The sequence below is a fragment of the Lolium rigidum genome, chromosome 7 (assembly GCF_022539505.1).
Source record: "Lolium rigidum isolate FL_2022 chromosome 7, APGP_CSIRO_Lrig_0.1, whole genome shotgun sequence".
Lineage (NCBI taxonomy): Eukaryota > Viridiplantae > Streptophyta > Magnoliopsida > Poales > Poaceae > Lolium > Lolium rigidum.
Genome location: NC_061514.1, coordinates 23,421,912 through 23,439,597, shown reverse-complemented (window position 1 = coordinate 23,439,597; position 17,686 = coordinate 23,421,912). Strand labels below are relative to the sequence as shown.

Here is a 17,686-nt window from a genome sequence, read left to right as displayed (position 1 = left end):
AGATATGAGGTAGTAATCCGTCCCAGGTTATGTCGAGTTCAAGTGTAGAGAGGAGTGAATTCACCTTATCATGTATGGACTTCACTCGGTCTCGGGTCATTGGTTCTCTTGGGGGAAACGTTGGCCATGATGTAGTTTCGACGATAGGCGGGGCTACATCAGCGAAGCTCCTGGAATCAAGTCAATCTGGTGTTCTATCCCACGAATAGGTGGTAGTCCAGGTGGAACATCTTGTGGGAACACATCAATTAATTCCTGCAAAAAGGTTAGAAACCGCAGGTGGCAAAGAAGGAAGCATATCCTCAAATGAAAATAGAACTTCTCTGCAAATAATAGCATAGCATTGAGTAGTGTTCACATCAAGTTCAGCAATAGCATATTTGCTAGCAAGTAAACAAGGGTTTTTCAAACGAATTTCAGTAGCATGGTTTGGATCAGATTTAGTATTAGTGTTATGTGGCATAAAATCTGCAGCAACAATCTGATTTTCACTCTTATGTTTCTCCTCGTTTTTTACTCTACTAGCTCTAGCAAGATCATCTTTTAAAATTTGTTCAGGAGTCATAGGTTTGAGACCAATTTTCTTTCCATCATGCATAAGAGAATATTGATTAGTTTTACCATTATGAACAGATTCTCTATCAAATTGCCAAGGTCTACCAAGTAACAAAGAACAAACTTGCATAGGTACAACATCACAATCAACAAAATCAGAATATGTACCAATAGTAAAATGCACATGTGTAGTTCTTGTTACCTTGAGCTTCTGAGAGCTCTCAAACCATTGAATGTAATATGGATGTGTGCGCTGTCGTGTGGATAGAGAAAGCTTCTCCACCATGTCAATGCTAGGCAGATTATTGCAGCTCCCTCCATCAATGATGATCCGTATGGCTCGCTCTTTTACAATGCCTCTTGTTTGAAATAGATTGTGGCATTGATCACTGCTCAGATTTGCTCAATTGCATGCTCAACACGCATTGTGCAACTAAGCTCTTGTACTGATCAGCAGTGTCATCTTCCATTACCTCCATCTCTCTCTCAAAATCAGAATTGGCTCCATCACGTGCAGCAATAAGGGCCAATGTATCTTCATCAAAGTCACTTGCAGAATCATATTCTCCATCTTCACGCACCAACATCACCCGTTTGGTTCTGCATTCTCGTTCTATGTGACCAAAACCCAAGCATTTGCGACACTGAATGTCGCGCGTCTTCCCCGTGGAGGCCATCGAAGATGAAATCCAAGGAGGACTAGCAGATGGTGGTGGAGTCGTAGCAGGTGGTACTCGTGATGCCGGCGCGGTGTACTCGGAGGTAGTAGGTGCTGGTGCAGCCCCACGAGATGGTGGCGCTGATTGTCGCGGAGACCACGACGATGTATGACCTGCGGAAATATTAGCTCTTCTCCACGGTGGTTGACGATCCTGCACTTCACGTTCAGCTTTGCAAGCAAGATGAAACAAGCGAGTAATTGTGTTATACTCCTTATAATCTAAAATATGTTGAATCTCTTTATTCAAACCACCAAAGAAACGTGCAATCATAGCCTCATTATCCTCTACAATACCACAACGAATCATGCCAGTTTGCAATTCTTGATAATAGTCTTCTAAAGAATTTTTTCCTTGTTCTAAGCGAGACAATTTTTTAAGTAAATCAAGCTGATAATGTGGAGGAACAAAACGAGTACGCATAGCAAGTTTTAAACCAACCCAGGTAGTAGGAATATTAGCATGATGTACTCTACAATGTTCGGACCACCAAATAGATGCAAAATCTGTGAACTCACAAGTAGCAGCACTAACACGCAAATAATCAGGATATCGTAAACATGCAAAGCGTTGCTCTACTTCCAATTCCCAAGTAAGATATGCATCAGGATTATATCTACCCTGAAATGGCGGAATGTTCAAGTTAAGTTTAGCAACATGATCATCATCACGTACCGGGCGTGGAGGTGGGCGAGCGTTGCGGTTCAGTTGCCGCGGACGACCAGGTGCAGGTTGTTCGACATCTTCGCTGTCCAGCACGTTATCATCGACCAGCTCCTCTTCTCCTCCATAATCATCGTATCTTTCATCAGAGGCCGCTTCAGGTGCGGCTGCTGCAGCAGGTGCGGTACCCGCAGGCACCTCCACACAAGGAACGCGGTGTGTGCATCGTCGCACGTTGTCGCGAGGCTGCGGAAACCGAGCCAACAACTCCTGGAACTTGGCGTCGAGCTTGGAGTTGAAAGCTGCCTCGAGGCCATCCATCTTGTCCAACACGTCGGTGATTTTAGCATCAACATCACCAAGACGTGCATCCACGTCGGTTGCATGCCCGCCCAAAAGGTGGGTAAGTGAGCATGCAACTCCTCACTCTTCATCTTGGCCGGATCAACAGCAGACGATGTAGGTCCTATCATGATTAGTACTCAAAAAGCACAAATGTATATGCCTACAAACTACGGAATATGGTGGTTCACGCGTAATCCATCAGGCAAAATTTCAAAGCTCTTACAAGTTCTTACCAAACAGGAGGAAGGCGATACAGCAACCAACAAGGATCAGCGTCTCCAAAAATCTCCAAAGCGATTACCAGGTGTCGACATAGAGCACGTGGAGACAATATGTAGAGTTGTAGGAAGGATAATATGGTAGCAAACATAAATTGTAAAAACATCAATGCAATATTGAAAGTATGCTCAACAATGGTACTGTGTTGGTCCTAGGCTAGACCGTACTAGAGACGCGAGCCTAGATCAACAACGAAGTCACGACGCGGCACACAAGTAACTAGTAGCGATGAAGTGATATATGGTGGCGGTTGGCTCCAACAAGCACAAAGGAATAGCTCAAAAGCAAGATATAAGTGAAGAACGCAGGAATTTCCGGGTAGTAAACTTAAAGGTAAAAAATCTCAACCTTACCGGGTTTTTTTGGCAATTCTGAGAGTTCGAAAAGGCGTACAATGACGGAGTGGTTGTGGCTGGATAGAAATTTTTCTCCCGGTCGTTTTGAGTGGTCGAATGTGAAAAACGGAGTTCGTATACAAAAGTTATTGCCGGTCAAAGTTTGCTGTCCAAAACTGCCTAATTCGGACTAAAACCGACCTCACTAGTGGAAATTGTGGTCAACCCGACTTGGATGCGGATTTGACTCTCTTTTTTTTTTGCAATTTTTTTTTGCAATTTTTTTTAGTGTTTTTTTACTCTTTTCTCTTCTAGTCACAGACGGAAGGCTACGGTTATGGCGATAATGGGTTTATAGTAGATGTATATTGCGATGGCGGAAGTATATGGTAGGTGTATATGGCAGTGGCGGAAGTATTTGGCAGGTGTATATGGCGATGATGGTGGTGATCTGCTGATGTAGCCCGACCTACGGTCTTCGCTTCATCATGTGCTTCAACGACAAGAACCACACTCAAGGCCGAGGTCACGGAGGCATGGAAGAGAAGAAGGAAGAAGAGCGCCTGATCGCCTAGGAGAGAAGGCGACCGCCACAAGTCAATTCGGGCCAAGGCCCATGTATCCCCTTGTATGCCTAAACTACCCCTCCTTTAGTGGCTCCCTATATATAGGCTCCCACCTCCCCCTTCATTAGGTAAGGAATGAACTTGAGAGAATTAGGCTCATGCCTCCACCATCCCTTTGGGATTAGGGAAACCCCCTCCTTAGATTTACCCAAATCTATTGTACAAGGCACTCCTTATATGGTTAGTCTCTCACACTCGTGATTCAACCACCGGTCTCTCACTCGTGTGATTCTACCGATCGTATACCGATCTTCCTCTCGGGGATTCTACCGCGTGTCTCTCTCTTGAGAGATTCTATCGGGATAGTGGTTCGGGCTATCGGGAGTAAACCGAATTGTATCGGGTTGGTGTGTGTTTGCGTGTGTTCATCGTGTTCATCGCCGTGTTCTTCCTCTCCCCCGCCTTTCCCTCGGTCAATTCGTGAGATCGGGCAACCCACGTGGCCTTAGGCCGCATCATATGGTATCAGCAGCCTTTGGTTTCCGCGGATTTGACCCTCCACCCACCCGATTTCGTTCCTAGAAAATTTTCCAAAAAATCCCCAAAAAATAGCCCTAATTTGCCTCTTGACCGATCTGCGATTTGGTTGCGTTTTGAGTGGTTTTGGTCCATGGATTTGGTGTTGGAGTGCTTGATCTACCATCTCCCCAACTTTTAGCCCCCAATTCCATCATTTCCCTTCGTTTTGGTCGATTTGGCTTGATTTCGCTCAAGAACAGGAGAGAGAAAATCTGTGCCCCGCGAAATCCGGTCGACCGGGCTCCAACCGGGCCAGTGACCGGACAGCCTGGCACCAGGGCCGGTCAACCGGCCGCCAGACCGGGCGCCTGACCGGGCGCCAACCGGGCGCCAACCGGCGCCAGCCGGGCCGAACCCGGTCAACCGGGCCGTAGACCGGGCAGGCCGGTCCAGGGCCTGGTCAACCGGGCGAAACCGGACGCCACCTCCACCGCCACCTCCGCCAACCACCGCCACCCTCTCCGCCGCCGGCAAGCACCGCCACCCTCCCCAAACCACGGGAAACATCACCGCGGCTCCATAACCTCCGCCGCAACCGCAAGGGCGTCGACACCACCCACCACCGGCTTACCACCGCCACCGCCGCCAAGCTACTTTGACCGTTTTCTTCCGCTAACTTGTGTTTGCTTGTTCCGGTTTGAGTGCCTTGTTTGTGAAACTAACACGCAGCTCCGAAGCAAGCGACGACATCCGAGGCACCCCGGACTTGCAACCGTACTCTTGACATCACCACCTTCATCGCAAGTTGTGTGTTCCGACACCGCCTAACATCTAGGTATAACTTGCACCCCACCTTGTAACCCCTCTTCTTTTGCGATCTATCCTATCGAGCATTGCTTATTGAGTGTTGCGAGACATTGCACGTGGCCCCGATTGTGAGGTGTGTGTGTAGTGTGGAGTCAAGCTTCTAAGCAAAACTCGTGTGGCAAGATAGCAAGAGCGAGCTAACGCTAACATAGGGCGAGAAAAAGCCGCCAAAGCACCAAAAGAGTGCAAGTGCCATCATACATACAAAAGTGTACAAAGTGCCACCATAGATACAAAAGAGTGCAAGTGCCACCATATACAAAAGAGTGTCATAAGCTTTTAAGCAAAAGAGAGATAAGAGAAGAGAGGCCATGTGTGAATCTTGTTGTCTCTTCCTTGCAACCGAAGCTTTGATCTCTTCTTGTGTTAGTGTGACACCGAGCACCCTTGCTTAAGGGCTTCATACACTTTTCCGCTCATTCCTTGGTCGCACTAACCCCATTGATCTTCTCGTGTGTGTTTCCGTGTTTCCTTGACATAGATCACCACTTTTGACATTTGACTTTGGATCTTACCCACATTTGACAATAGACTTTTCCGTTGATCTTTTTCGTTTGCTATCCACCCCTTACCCACCACATATAGAGTTTTTAGCCTTTTGCGTGTGCTTTGAGTGTGTGTGTGAGTAACCCCGATACATTTTGGCTTTGCTCTTGACTTGAACCATTTTTCCGATACTTTCTTGATTGGTGAGATACTTGTGTAGGTTTCCTTCCACCACATACACATACACCTTACCTACTGAGAGATATACATGATGACCCCACAAGAGCAAGCCGAGATGAGAGCATACTTCGCCGAGCTAGATGCTCGAGAAGCCAAAATGACACCCCAAGATAAAGCCGAGTGCAACGCATACTTCAAACACCTTGAGAGCAAGAGTGATACACACCATGAGCCGAGTGAGGATGTTTCGATTTCTAACAACTTAACCTCTACTCCGCTTGTGTTGTCTCCCTCTTTGCTAGGTTGCTCGAACATCGACGACGCCATTGCCATGAAGATGAGGGACTCCACTATATGTGAGATGAGCGACTCCACTATATGTGAGATGAGTGCATCCACTATATGTGAGATTGAGAGCCACCACTTGGAGGGCATGAGTGATACACCGAGTGAGATGAGAGTGGTAGTTGATAGGTCGTGTGAGGCCATTTCAAGTTCTAACAACTTACCCTCTACCTCTAGTGTGTTCTCTTGTGTCTCATTAGGTTCCATGGATGACGAGACGCCGATCATGGAGAAGATGTACATGGTGCATGAAGATGATGATATCACACCATGCTTGTTGCTTGAAGATGAACATGGAGGCCACATCGAGCCTACCACTTCCACAACACCTACCTCATATGAGCGGGACTACAAAGGTACCTACATGGGTGTTGATGATGCCATGATCCCACTAGTGGACATGAAGATTGATGAGTGCATGCATGATCTTGATGATACAAATGCTATGTCATATGCTTCTTTCATTTTCCCATGTGATGCTTTGCTTGATACCAACATTGTTGATCATGTGGACTTGATTGCTTGTGATAACATGATCATTCCATGCTATGAGTGTTTCAATGTATCTCCCATTGCATCCAACTTGTCGAACAATTTCTCTTTCCCATGTGTTGATTGCAATGAGGACATTGATGCTTGTGTTGTGACAACCTTGCCGAACAATTGCTCTTTTCCTAGGTTTGTCGACAACAATGATCAAATGTTGAACATGTTTTGTGCTACATGCTTGCAATATTCTCCCATTAATGCAACCGAAATGATGAACAATTTCTCTTTCCAATGCTTGGCTTGCAATAGTTTTAATATGCTTGTTAGTGAGATTGCCCCCATAGCTCTCTCAAATTTTGGAGACTTTGCATATATCCATGTTGAGCATGTTCCCATGTTTACCCCGCATATTCACCATATCTATTATGATGCATTTCTTAACGCTAATGGTGATGTGCAAAAGAAATGGACCATCATGATGGATGATGTGTTCATATACCATGCACACACATTGTTCTTGTTGTCTAACATGTGTGTAGGTACCCAAACTCCAATGTCAACCTCGATTGAGCACGAGTTGACAAAAAGAGCTCTTGAGAGCATGATACAAGTGAGCTCCAATGAGTGGTTTTGCCCGCACACTTCCACTACACAAGACCTCTCAATGAGAGCACACCGACACTTTGATAAGGTGACCTCCTTCTACTTGCGCCCTCTTCCTAAATCCATTGAACTTTGGCTACGCTTTGATTGCTCCTTTGCTTTACTTGTGCTATTCATAGGGCTCTTGACAAGTGAAGGGACATTCAAGCGTTGGTGTCATCTACCTCCTCTACACGTTCACAAAGACTCATCGTCGAGGACGACTCTTTTTCAAGTGGGGGGAGATGATGCAGCCCGACCTACGGTCTTCGCTTCATCATGTGCATCAACGACAAGAACCACACTCAAGGCCGAGGTCACGGAGGCATGGAAGAGAAGAAGGAAGAAGAGCGCCTGATCGCCTAGGAGAGAAGGCGACCGCCACAAGTCAATTCGGGCCAAGGCCCATGTATCCCCTTGTATGCCTAATCTACCCCTCCTTTAGTGGCTCCCTATATATAGGCTCCCACCTCCCCCTTCATTAGGTAAGGAATGAACTTGAGAGAATTAGGCTCATGCCTCCACCATCCCTTTGGGATTAGGGAAAGCCCCTACTTAGATTTACCCAAATCTATTGTACAAGGCACTCCTTATATGATTAGTCTCTCACACTCGTGATTCAACCACCGGTCTCTCACTCGTGTGATTCTACCGATCGTATACCGATCTTCCTCTCGGGGATTCTACCGCGTGTCTCTCTCTTGAGAGATTCTATCGGGATAGTGGTTCGGGCTATCGGGAGTAAACCGAATTGTATCGGGTTGGTGTGTGTTTGCGTGTGTTCATCGTGTTCATCGCCGTGTTCTTCGTGTTCTTCCTCTCCCCCGCCTTTCCCTCGGTCAATTCGTGAGATCGGGCAACCCACGTGGCCTTAGGCCGCATCATCTGCGTATGGTGCGAGTGGCGGCGGCGTGACTAATATGAACAGAACTCGAAACTCTAAAGGAACTAGACGCTAAGACCAGCAACTCGACACGAAGATGTAGACACAAATTCAACTATGCAAAACTGAAAAGACAACGCAAAGACGTGGCAGGGGTTTATGGGACGATGATCTAAAACCCTAACAGTATTTTTTGGCTTTTTCGTGGTTTATGGGTATGATGGCAAATGCAATCTACACTAGGAAAACTGTAAAATCTTACCAAGCAACCTGAAATCTGATACCACTTGATAGGGCATAGGTGGCCGATCTTTCGATGAGACGTGGATAAATCGATTTGTTGGTGGAGTTCGTGCTTGACGATCCGACTACACGTGCAAAGCCCGTGCGCCAATGCAATCGCTCGGACAATCTCCGAGTTACTGATCTTGCGGATGCATGATCAGCCTAACCAGCGAGGCTCTTAATTCCTACCTGAAATCGAGAACAAGTAAGAACTAATATTGCAATCATAATATTGTGGATGAAGATGAAAGCTTTATTGAATAAGGTGGGATTCCAAATAGTCGGTCTTGTTCTAGGCGTTGGCCTCAAAAGAAGTACACGAGAGTTGCAGCAATGGCTAACTTTTAATCTAATCAAAATCCGAGTCTAAACGTGACGGCTATGAGGGTATTTAAAGGAGGAAAAGGTGATGTTTCGGCCAGCCATGCATATGGTGGCCGAACAAAACCCTAGAAGGCCTTTCCCCCTCCAATACAGACTCTAAAAAGTGGCTGACTTAATTCCTGCGAAAATGACATGGGCCTGGCCCAAAACTAAAGGTGACGCAGCACCATATTATGCTATGGACGAAATTATGAAGTGTAATCTTGTATATTTTGTCCAACTCTTCATTCATCATTATGGTGGCTTCAAAGTTCTGAAATCTCCACTTGGGGTGTCCTCTTCAATCCTCATAGGTTTGCTGCCATCTCCTCCATGAGTGATCATGCTCCAATTCTTGTCCTCCTCATCCATGCTAGGTCCATCATTCCTAAGAGTAACAAACACATCTGATTTAGGCAGCATCATATTCTCATGTATGTGAGGAATAGTTCCAAGAAACGAAAGTACCTGATAGTTAAGTTGTTTGGCATGAGCTCGAGTGATTGGTCCTTGTATTTGTGTGGCTGTAGGTACAGCGGTTGTATCAACAGATGGGATGTGCTCATCAGCTAGCATAGCAGCAATAGCAAGCATGGCAAAGAGAGCAGGAGCACAAGCATGGCAGTAGGAGTAACGCTACTGGTGAACTGGCAAGTCCAGTGCACCAAGGTAGAGATGCTAAGGCATCCAGAGGATGAAGACGAGGTAGCACAGGTGAGAGAGAGGAGAAGGGGATACCTACCTAGAGCATAAGCACCGCGGCACCACCGTGGCGGCACAGCCTGGCCATGACAACGCCAAGCCGCGGCCAAGCCAGGCGTTCGCCGGGGACAGAAGCTCCAGCACAGCCCCGGCGAGGCGCACGACGTCCAGGAATGCCGGCGTGCATCAAATCGCCGCCCACACCACGCAAACCCTAGGCGCAGTAGGGTTGGGGCGAGCAGGGGAGGCCATGACCTCCAAATCGACACGGACCACCAGGTGCACCGTCGAAACGCGAGGCAGATGCGACTAATCTCATCGCCGGAGACCGCCGGAGATGGCCGGAGTAATTCGGCGACGGCGATGGCGACTTCAGCGTCGCGAGAGCGAAGGGTTAGGGTTAGACACGCGGGGACGAGGAAGGAGGCGAGTGAGGCCGAACGGGGCGGACCCGGCCGAGCTGGTCCGACCTAACCCGCTGGGTTCGCCCTGACAGGTGGGCCCATGGGCAAAATGGTTTTTTCATAATTTAATTTAAATGGAAACTTTGACATAAATCCATAAATCATAAATAACTCTAAAAAATAGAGTAAAATATGCAAACCACTTAAAATTTTATTCTCTATCATAAATAAATATTTAATAGAATATTTGAAACAAGTGAATATTAATCTTTATTAAATTCAATGAATAATGCATTAATAAAAGCCACTAAAATAAACTTCATATTTTTAACAATTAAATAAGTCCATAAATTATTTTAGAATAAAATAAATCTTGGAGATATTCCAAGAAATTATTTTCACTCTTAAGGAGTAGAATTAATTGTTCTTATTTGCCACCTCCAACATTAAATAATTAAGCATCGGGAAGGGGGGAAACAAACCCTAAAAATCAACATCATGTATATTTGAAACTTTAACCATTGCCCTTATCGGACAATGATGCTATCTTTCAGAAACAGAGGACCAGGGTCAGTCCAAACAATCCAACTGCACTACCTTGCAGTCACCAGGCAAGTTCATCGCTTGCTCATGTCAATTTGAGTATTTTTACCAAATTACTTGCAAAGTACTATACTTATCACTCTTGCATGAAAAGCAAAAATGCTATCTTCATAATTTTGAATATGACTATGTGGTGGGCAATGGAACCATGGTATGAGTATGGTGGAGGTTCCATTGCAATGGGTTTATATCCATCTAGGATTAACAACAAATATCGTCCAGTGATTCTTGTGCCGTAAGACCCGTGTTAACCATAAGATCTGGAGTGAGATGGAGTAGTCAGTTGTGTTTCTTCCTCTCGTACATCAATGGATGCGCTTACCGTAGCAGTTGTGTCTTGCGAGAGCAACTTGAGGGTGGGGATCCCATTCTAATTCCCCACGGTAATGTGGTCTATGACGGATTGCAGCAGACCGGTGAAGGTATCGATGTCGTAGAACTTGATAGTAGTCAAGGTCGGATGGTATCTAATGGATAGGCTAATCGGCGAGGACCCTAGGTCGGAACTGCAACAAAGGGTGGGTGTGCGGGGTCGCGGAGAAACATAATGATTGGCTAGGACCTTATACTGGGCCTCACACCAAGGAAGTGTGGACGGGAAAGTTACCCGGTTGGCATCAAGGTTAAGATCTCTTATGGGTAAAGCAACACACCTCTGCAGAGTATAACAAACTGTGACCTGTCACTCCCTGTTCCGGGTTATGGAACTGCGAACGCGGTCGGAAAGGAACTCCATGAAGTTCTAGACACCCGGTGAAAGCTGACGGACATAGCTCTTCCAAATAAAAGCAACCTTTTGAAGAAATGCTTATAAAAACATGCATTGGTATTTGACTTTCTGGTCTAATATCGTAGCTAGTGCATAAAACACCTCTTTCCTATAATGAACTTGTTGAGTACTCTCGTACTCATACCTCTTATAACCCCATGCTTAGATTGTCTGAATCACCTGGAGGAGGCCACTGAAGGACAAGAAGGAGCAGATGGGATCTGCTATGACTACCTTATCATGTACGGAACCGGGGAGATTCCGGAAGAAGACAACGCTTGAGAACACCTAGTAGTAGTTGTAGTCGAGCAACACGAACTCTATAGTATTTAGCTGCTCGAGTAGAATAATGTTAAGCCTTCTTAGACCTATATTGTATAAGTTAAGTAGGGTTCACCTAGAACCTCGGAGTTATCCTCTATGGACCCAGGAGGAGCTCCAATGTGATGTATATATATGGCTTGTAATCTTAAGTGAGTGAAATAAAGACCAGCTATGCTTCTGTTGTACTACTCTGAGGGATGTAATATTTGCGGATTGGTACTTCGCACATGTTATGTCAACGACTGGCATACTACAACATGCAGTAGTATGCAGGGTCACCACAAGTACCCATGAGCATTATTTAAGATAGAGGTACTCAGTTCACTTCTCACTTTTGGCATCAAATACATGAGTCTTTGGGAACTAGACTTGAGTTCAGCACAGCGTTTCACCCACAAACTGATGGACAGACTGAAAGGGTAAACCAAATCTTGGAAGATATGTTGAGAGCTTGTGCGTTGGATTATGGATCCAGCTGGGATGAAAATTTGCCATACGCAGAATTTTCATACAACAATAGCCACCAAACAAGTATTGGAATGGCTGTATTTGAGGCACTATATGGAAGAAAGTGCACCGCCCACTGTTATGGAGTGGAGTAGGAGAAAGGAGCCTATTTGGCCCAGACTTGATCAAGGATGCTGAAGAGAAGGTCAGATTGATCAGGGATAGACTGAAGATAGCTCAATCTAGACAAAAGAGCTACGCTGACTCAAAGCGTAGGGAAGTGACCTATGAGATAGGTGATAGAGCATACCTTAGAGTCTCACCGCTTTGTGGTGTGAAGAGGTTAGGAGTCAAGGGAAAGTTAGCACCCCGCTTCGTAGGACCATTCAAGATCCTGGCTCGCAAAGGTGAAGTAGCTTATGAGTTGGAACTGCCATAATCTCTATCTGCAGTTCATAACGTGTTCCATGTAAGCCAACTGAAGAAGTGCCACCCAGATATGGTAGAGACCCGGTTGAGAGATACAGTGCAACTTGAGGAGGTACAGTTAGAGAGTGTTCTTACTTACGAAGAAAACGAATCAAGATGCTAGAGACAGCAGAGAGAGCTACTCGTACTAAGAAGATCAAGTTCTGAAAAGTCCAGTGGAATCACCACACCGAGGAAGAAGCTACTTGGGAGCGAGAAGATGATCTTCGAGAGGACCATCCACACCTATTTGCTAGCCTTTCCGAATCTCGAGGACGAGATTCGTCTTAAGGGGGTAGGTTTGTAACATCCCAAACTTTCAAATTTCCAAATACCATGCATTGCATTCATAATCATCATGTCATCATTGCATTTTAGGGAATAATTTCAAAGTTCTTTTCAAAACCCCAAACCCTAAAATGGCACTAATAGCCACTTAGGCTTGTATGCCAAATTTTGGTTTTATAAAAGTTTTATTTTGTTTTAAAAGTGGTTCCAAAAATGAAGGCCTTTTTACAAGGAATCCAAAGATATTTTATTTATATTTTTCTGATTTGTTTTGGTGCCCCAAATGCCTTTCAAATCAAAGAAAAACAGAAAAAGAAAAGAAACAAAAAACAAAGAGAGGATGGACCCAACTGGGCCGACCCAGTCGGCCACCGGCCTAGCACGGCCCGCGCGCGCGCCTACTCCCTCTCCTCTCTCTCTCTCCCCACCTGCCAGCGGGCCCTGCCCATCAGGCTTTTCCCCAACCGCCCACTCGCCCCGCGCACGTCGTCCGCGCCCACTCCGGCCACGTCGACCCACTCGCCCCCTCCTCTCACGCCCTCCTCGGCTGAGCCCCCTCCCCTTCCTTCATTTTCCCCCTGCTCCGCACCCCTACGCCGCCAGGCTGCCACACAATCGCTCGCCGGAGAAGCTCGCCGCCGCGCCGCCTCCATTCGCCGTTGAGCCCCGCCTCGAGCCACGCCACGCCCAGCCGCGGCCACCAACCGAAGCCTCTCGCCGCGCCTCACCTTGTCCACCACCTCGCCGCTGCAGGGAACCGCCGAAACACCGCCGGGAAGCGCGTCCGAGCCGCTGTCGGCGTCCTCCATCACCGGCACCACCTCATCATCGCCACGTCTGCGCCACGTCGTCACCACCCCATCGCCACGCAGGTCCACCTTCTCCTAGTCAACCTTGGATCTGCACAGTAGATTCTATTTAGATCCAACGAATCAGAGAGCCGATCCGCGTGATAGGGGTATCAGCCAATAGGATTTCTCCATTTCTGTCCAGTACCACCCTAGTTTTCGTTTAAATTGAATTTCAATAGTCCGCGCTTTGTAAAATTCATATTAGGAGCTCTGCTTGTCCAAAAATTACAAATGTTATGTCTCTGGAATCCTTGCACCACAAAGAACACCCTGGTGCAGTAATACTTGAACTTACAGAAGTCTAACTTTTTTCAAATTTAAATGCCTAGTTTGATTACTTTGGCTATAAAATGAAATCTATAATCCCAAATTGAGTAATTTCTTTTGCATTGGTTTTGTAAAATCATATAACTTGCAGATATGTCTCTGAAATAGTATTTTATTGTTCATAAAATATTAATTGCGCCTATTTATCAAATGCCTCTATTTTAATCATGTAGAATACCATGCATACCTTATTTAAATCTCCTAGACATCAAATATTTTATATTTTGGATCTCGACCAGAGAAGGCAACTTGATTTTATAATAATAGCATAATACAAAACTTCTTTGAATCCAAAGCATCATTCATGTAGAAGACAACTAGAGAACAATTAAGTGGTGTGAGCATGATTAAGATACATACTGCATTCATATCTTCAGTTTGTGCATGTCAATGTATGTCACCATGCTTATGGTGCATTATTACTTGATTGTAGATTATGATTGTGTTGACTGCACGTATGTGCTTGTGAAGATTGTACCAACTTTCCACCTCATCCAGGCAAGTGACACACCAATCACAAATGTCCCAGTTTTTATCTATGCACATTAGTAATTTTTGTATTATATATGTGTAGGATCTTATGCTTGCTATGCAACCCCAGTAGTCTAGCCAACCCCTCATGGCTGCTTTGTCGCCATTAAATTTAATTGTTGCTCAGCTATGCTATAAAATGATTTTATTAGTGAGTTATGGAAAACAACTACTCCCTCCATCTATAAAAATATGTCTCAACTTAGGATGAATTTTAATGTATCTAGATACTAAAATGGGTCTAGATACATTCAAATTTTGATAAAGTTGAGACATCTATTTCTAGACGGAGGGAGTAAGTTTAATGAACTACGTGGGTGGAATTGGTATTGCTCGGGTTATGTTGAGTGGTTGCAACGGGGTCATGTCTATGAACCACCGTGTGCATCGCACTTGTGGACGGCCACCAAGGAACAAAGAGATTGTAGACAACCTTGCTCATTAGCTATTGTACAGCCACATGCTAATATGGGCTCTGGCTTGATGGAGTATGTTGTGACAACCCGGATCCTGCGTGACAGATGATGTAGGGGAATGTAGGTTGGTACGAGTCCTTAGAGAAAGGTCTGGGGGATCACTTCGGAAAAGTCTCGTCCTAGTCAACAAATGTCCATTTGAGCAAAATGTGCATCATGAAAGAAGAGCAGACTAGGTCATGTGGGTAAATTTGTACAACCTCTGCAGGGTGTTAAAACTAAGTACTTAGCCGTGTCCCCGGTTACGGACAATTTGAGCGAACTGACAAGGATCCTGTTCGAAAATCTCCTCATCCCAACTTCTTAAATAAATTTGATGGGTGAACAGGGAATATGATAATTGGTGCAAGTGACTATCGGCTAGTAAGTCCCGTGCCATGTCTATGGTCTGAGTCTACAGGGGTAGATCGTCCAAACCAAGTTGATCATATGAAATAGGAAGGCTCACTCATGTCTATCAGTGGTGTCTAGGTTCATTGATGTCTATCAATGGTACCGCTTAAATTAGTACGAAAGAAAATGATTTGTCAAATGATAGGACAAAATTGGTTTTATGCAAATATGTCTGAGCTCTACCAGCCAAATGATCACGTATGTGTTAGGTTGCCATTTGTGTCCACCAAAGTGTCATCTTGCCAATACAATTCCAAATGTATTGACCTTCGGGCTGTAACGTTTTATGTTGCAGGTTACCTCTCTAGCTGAAGATTTATACTTAGTTAGGTTCACGAGTCTTTGCCCAACATGTCTGCATGTGGCTTCATGAAGGAAGAGGGCTCCATGCTTGAAGACTTCCTTGCTGCTTTAAACTCTAGATTTTGATTTGTGCTAGCCTGAGAGCTATGCAACTTGTATCGAACTATTTTATTTTCGCTGGATCTTACGTTGTAATGAAGACATTTGCTACTTGGTATTTCATCTTAAACTGTGTGTGCTACCGGTTCAATTCGGAACTACCACTGTTGCACAAGAACTCTCACTTTTTCAGGTGAGGTCACTACACTGAAGTCTCCAAATGCAAGACCGGAGACATTGGAACGAATCTTTGGCGTAGGAATCCAACGCCCGGAGTCTATGGCTAAGTAAAGAATTTGCACGAAAGTCCACTCGGGCCGAACCCATGTACCTGATATTTTCAATTATTATTAAGTTGCCCCGATTTTGTGGTTAGCTATTTATATGCCCCAACCTTGTCTTATGAACCCTAGAATGAGATGAGAAAAGAAATAGGAATGTGCCTCCACCCATACGAGAATTCATCTCCTTAAACTAAATCTATTGAGTTGTATGAAGGATCCTCCTTGCTTTTGGTCCTTTTCCTTACGGTGAACTCTATTGCAATTGATCTCTTGCTTTGCAACTCTATCAATTTCCTATTGCTATTTACGAATTCTACCTTTGACTTAACAATCGCTTTGCTTCAAACTCTATCCTTTGGATCGCTTCCTTGCAAACTCTATTGAGTTGTCAATCGGGCCAAGGGGAACCAAGTTGTGTGCGTGTGTTTGTATCCAAATCCCTCTTAAGTTCTTCGTGTTTTTGCCCCTGCACCATCAACCCGGGAGATCGAGCCACTCCCTTTGGGTTGACCCGTATCTAATTCCTGACTGTTTAACCAAGCAAATTCTGATATTCAAAAAATATATAGAAGACCCAAACTCCATTACGATTCTCTTTTTCAATTCTTTTGTTGTCACGAAGAGTATGATGAATGATGATCTAATAACGATGATGCGGCGTCACAGCTGCAGGTTACAGCTTGTGTCAAAAAAAAAAAACTCAAAAGGTGTTAAACTAGAGACACCACTTATCTACCTGTTAGAGGCAAAACTAACAACAGCTGATCATCTTCCCTATGTACACTAACGTACAGCAGCAGGTGCAGCTTTAGTAGGCGAGACACGGTATGACCCAGCACAGGCGGGCACGTCATGCAGCCATCTGCATACGTTTCGTCTTTCAAGTACCTGAATGTCATTCTTCAACAATGCGGCCAAAGCACTCCAGCTTCGTTGAAAATAATAATTCAATGGCTGCCGCAGTTCTTACAGACTCGCGTAATCAGCTTTGCAACATCTACACCTGGACGCCTGCACCCTTGAGAGCCGCAGTCACCGTGGCAGAGGCTTCCTCGAGTGTTCTTGCCTTCTTCACAGTGTTGAATGCCTCCACAACGTCACCTTCCTCCCAATCGTCAAAGTCATCTACCCCAACACCACACTCTAGCCCCGCGCCAACCTAGTGAAAAGAAGAAATTTAGTTCATACTGTGAGCACACTAGATTTTGTTTCAGCATCAACACTAAGTGTGTGAAAGGATTAACAACTGCTGGAATAGGGCTGCAGTGGGAATAGTTGATGGGGCCATGAATATTTTGCATACCTCCTTCACAGTTTCTTTCACCCGTCTCAAGGAATCAAGTGTACCCACATAAACTTCTTTTCCTTTACGAAGAACCCGAACGTTGCAGTCTTCCACAACTTTCCCTGTAGTTACCATGCAACCTGCTGCCTTTCCACTGCCACTACTGAAAACAGCTCGAACTTTGGCTGAACCAAGAGGTACCTCCTCCTGACAAGCAAATATATGTATTAGGTTGACCATTCGAACTAGCAGAAACTAGTATTAACCTCAGAGTATATTGCCAAAATACCAAGCTAAGAGTAAAATATTCCTTACTGAACAAAATAGAAGAACAGTTCACACATCACAATGTGTAGCTTTCCCCATTGACTGTTTAAAAGTGAAAAAAGACCCGCAGTTTACCTCAGCAAGGTCAAGAAGTCCTTCCATGGCATTCCGCAAATCATCAATCAAATCATAGATCACTTTGTATAATCGGATTTCCACACTTTTCTGTTTAGCATATTTCTTAACTGATCCTGGAGCTTTGACATTGAAACCAAATACAATTCCTTCCGAAGCAACAGCCAGATCAACATCACTAAGACTCACGTCACCTGGAGCTTGAAGTA

The 17,686-nt window shown here is 45.1% G+C and overlaps 1 protein-coding gene across 3 annotated transcripts in view; it reads right to left on the bottom strand.

The window, feature by feature from the left end:
* Positions 1–16,354: 16,354 nt before the first annotated feature.
* Positions 16,355–17,686, bottom strand: part of LOC124674517 (translation initiation factor IF-2, chloroplastic) — a 10,204-nt gene continuing 8,872 nt past the window's right edge. For all 3 annotated transcript variants that reach the window (XM_047210561.1, XM_047210563.1, XM_047210562.1), the window contains 3 exons: positions 17,478–17,686; positions 17,094–17,282; positions 16,355–16,949 (listed from right to left, as the gene is read on the bottom strand). The exon at positions 17,478–17,686 is cut by the window's right edge and continues 67 nt beyond it. In XM_047210561.1, the coding sequence (XP_047066517.1) occupies positions 16,788–16,949; positions 17,094–17,282; positions 17,478–17,686 (560 nt within the window). In that variant the 3' untranslated portion in view covers positions 16,355–16,787. The remainder of the gene's footprint in view (positions 16,950–17,093; positions 17,283–17,477) is intronic.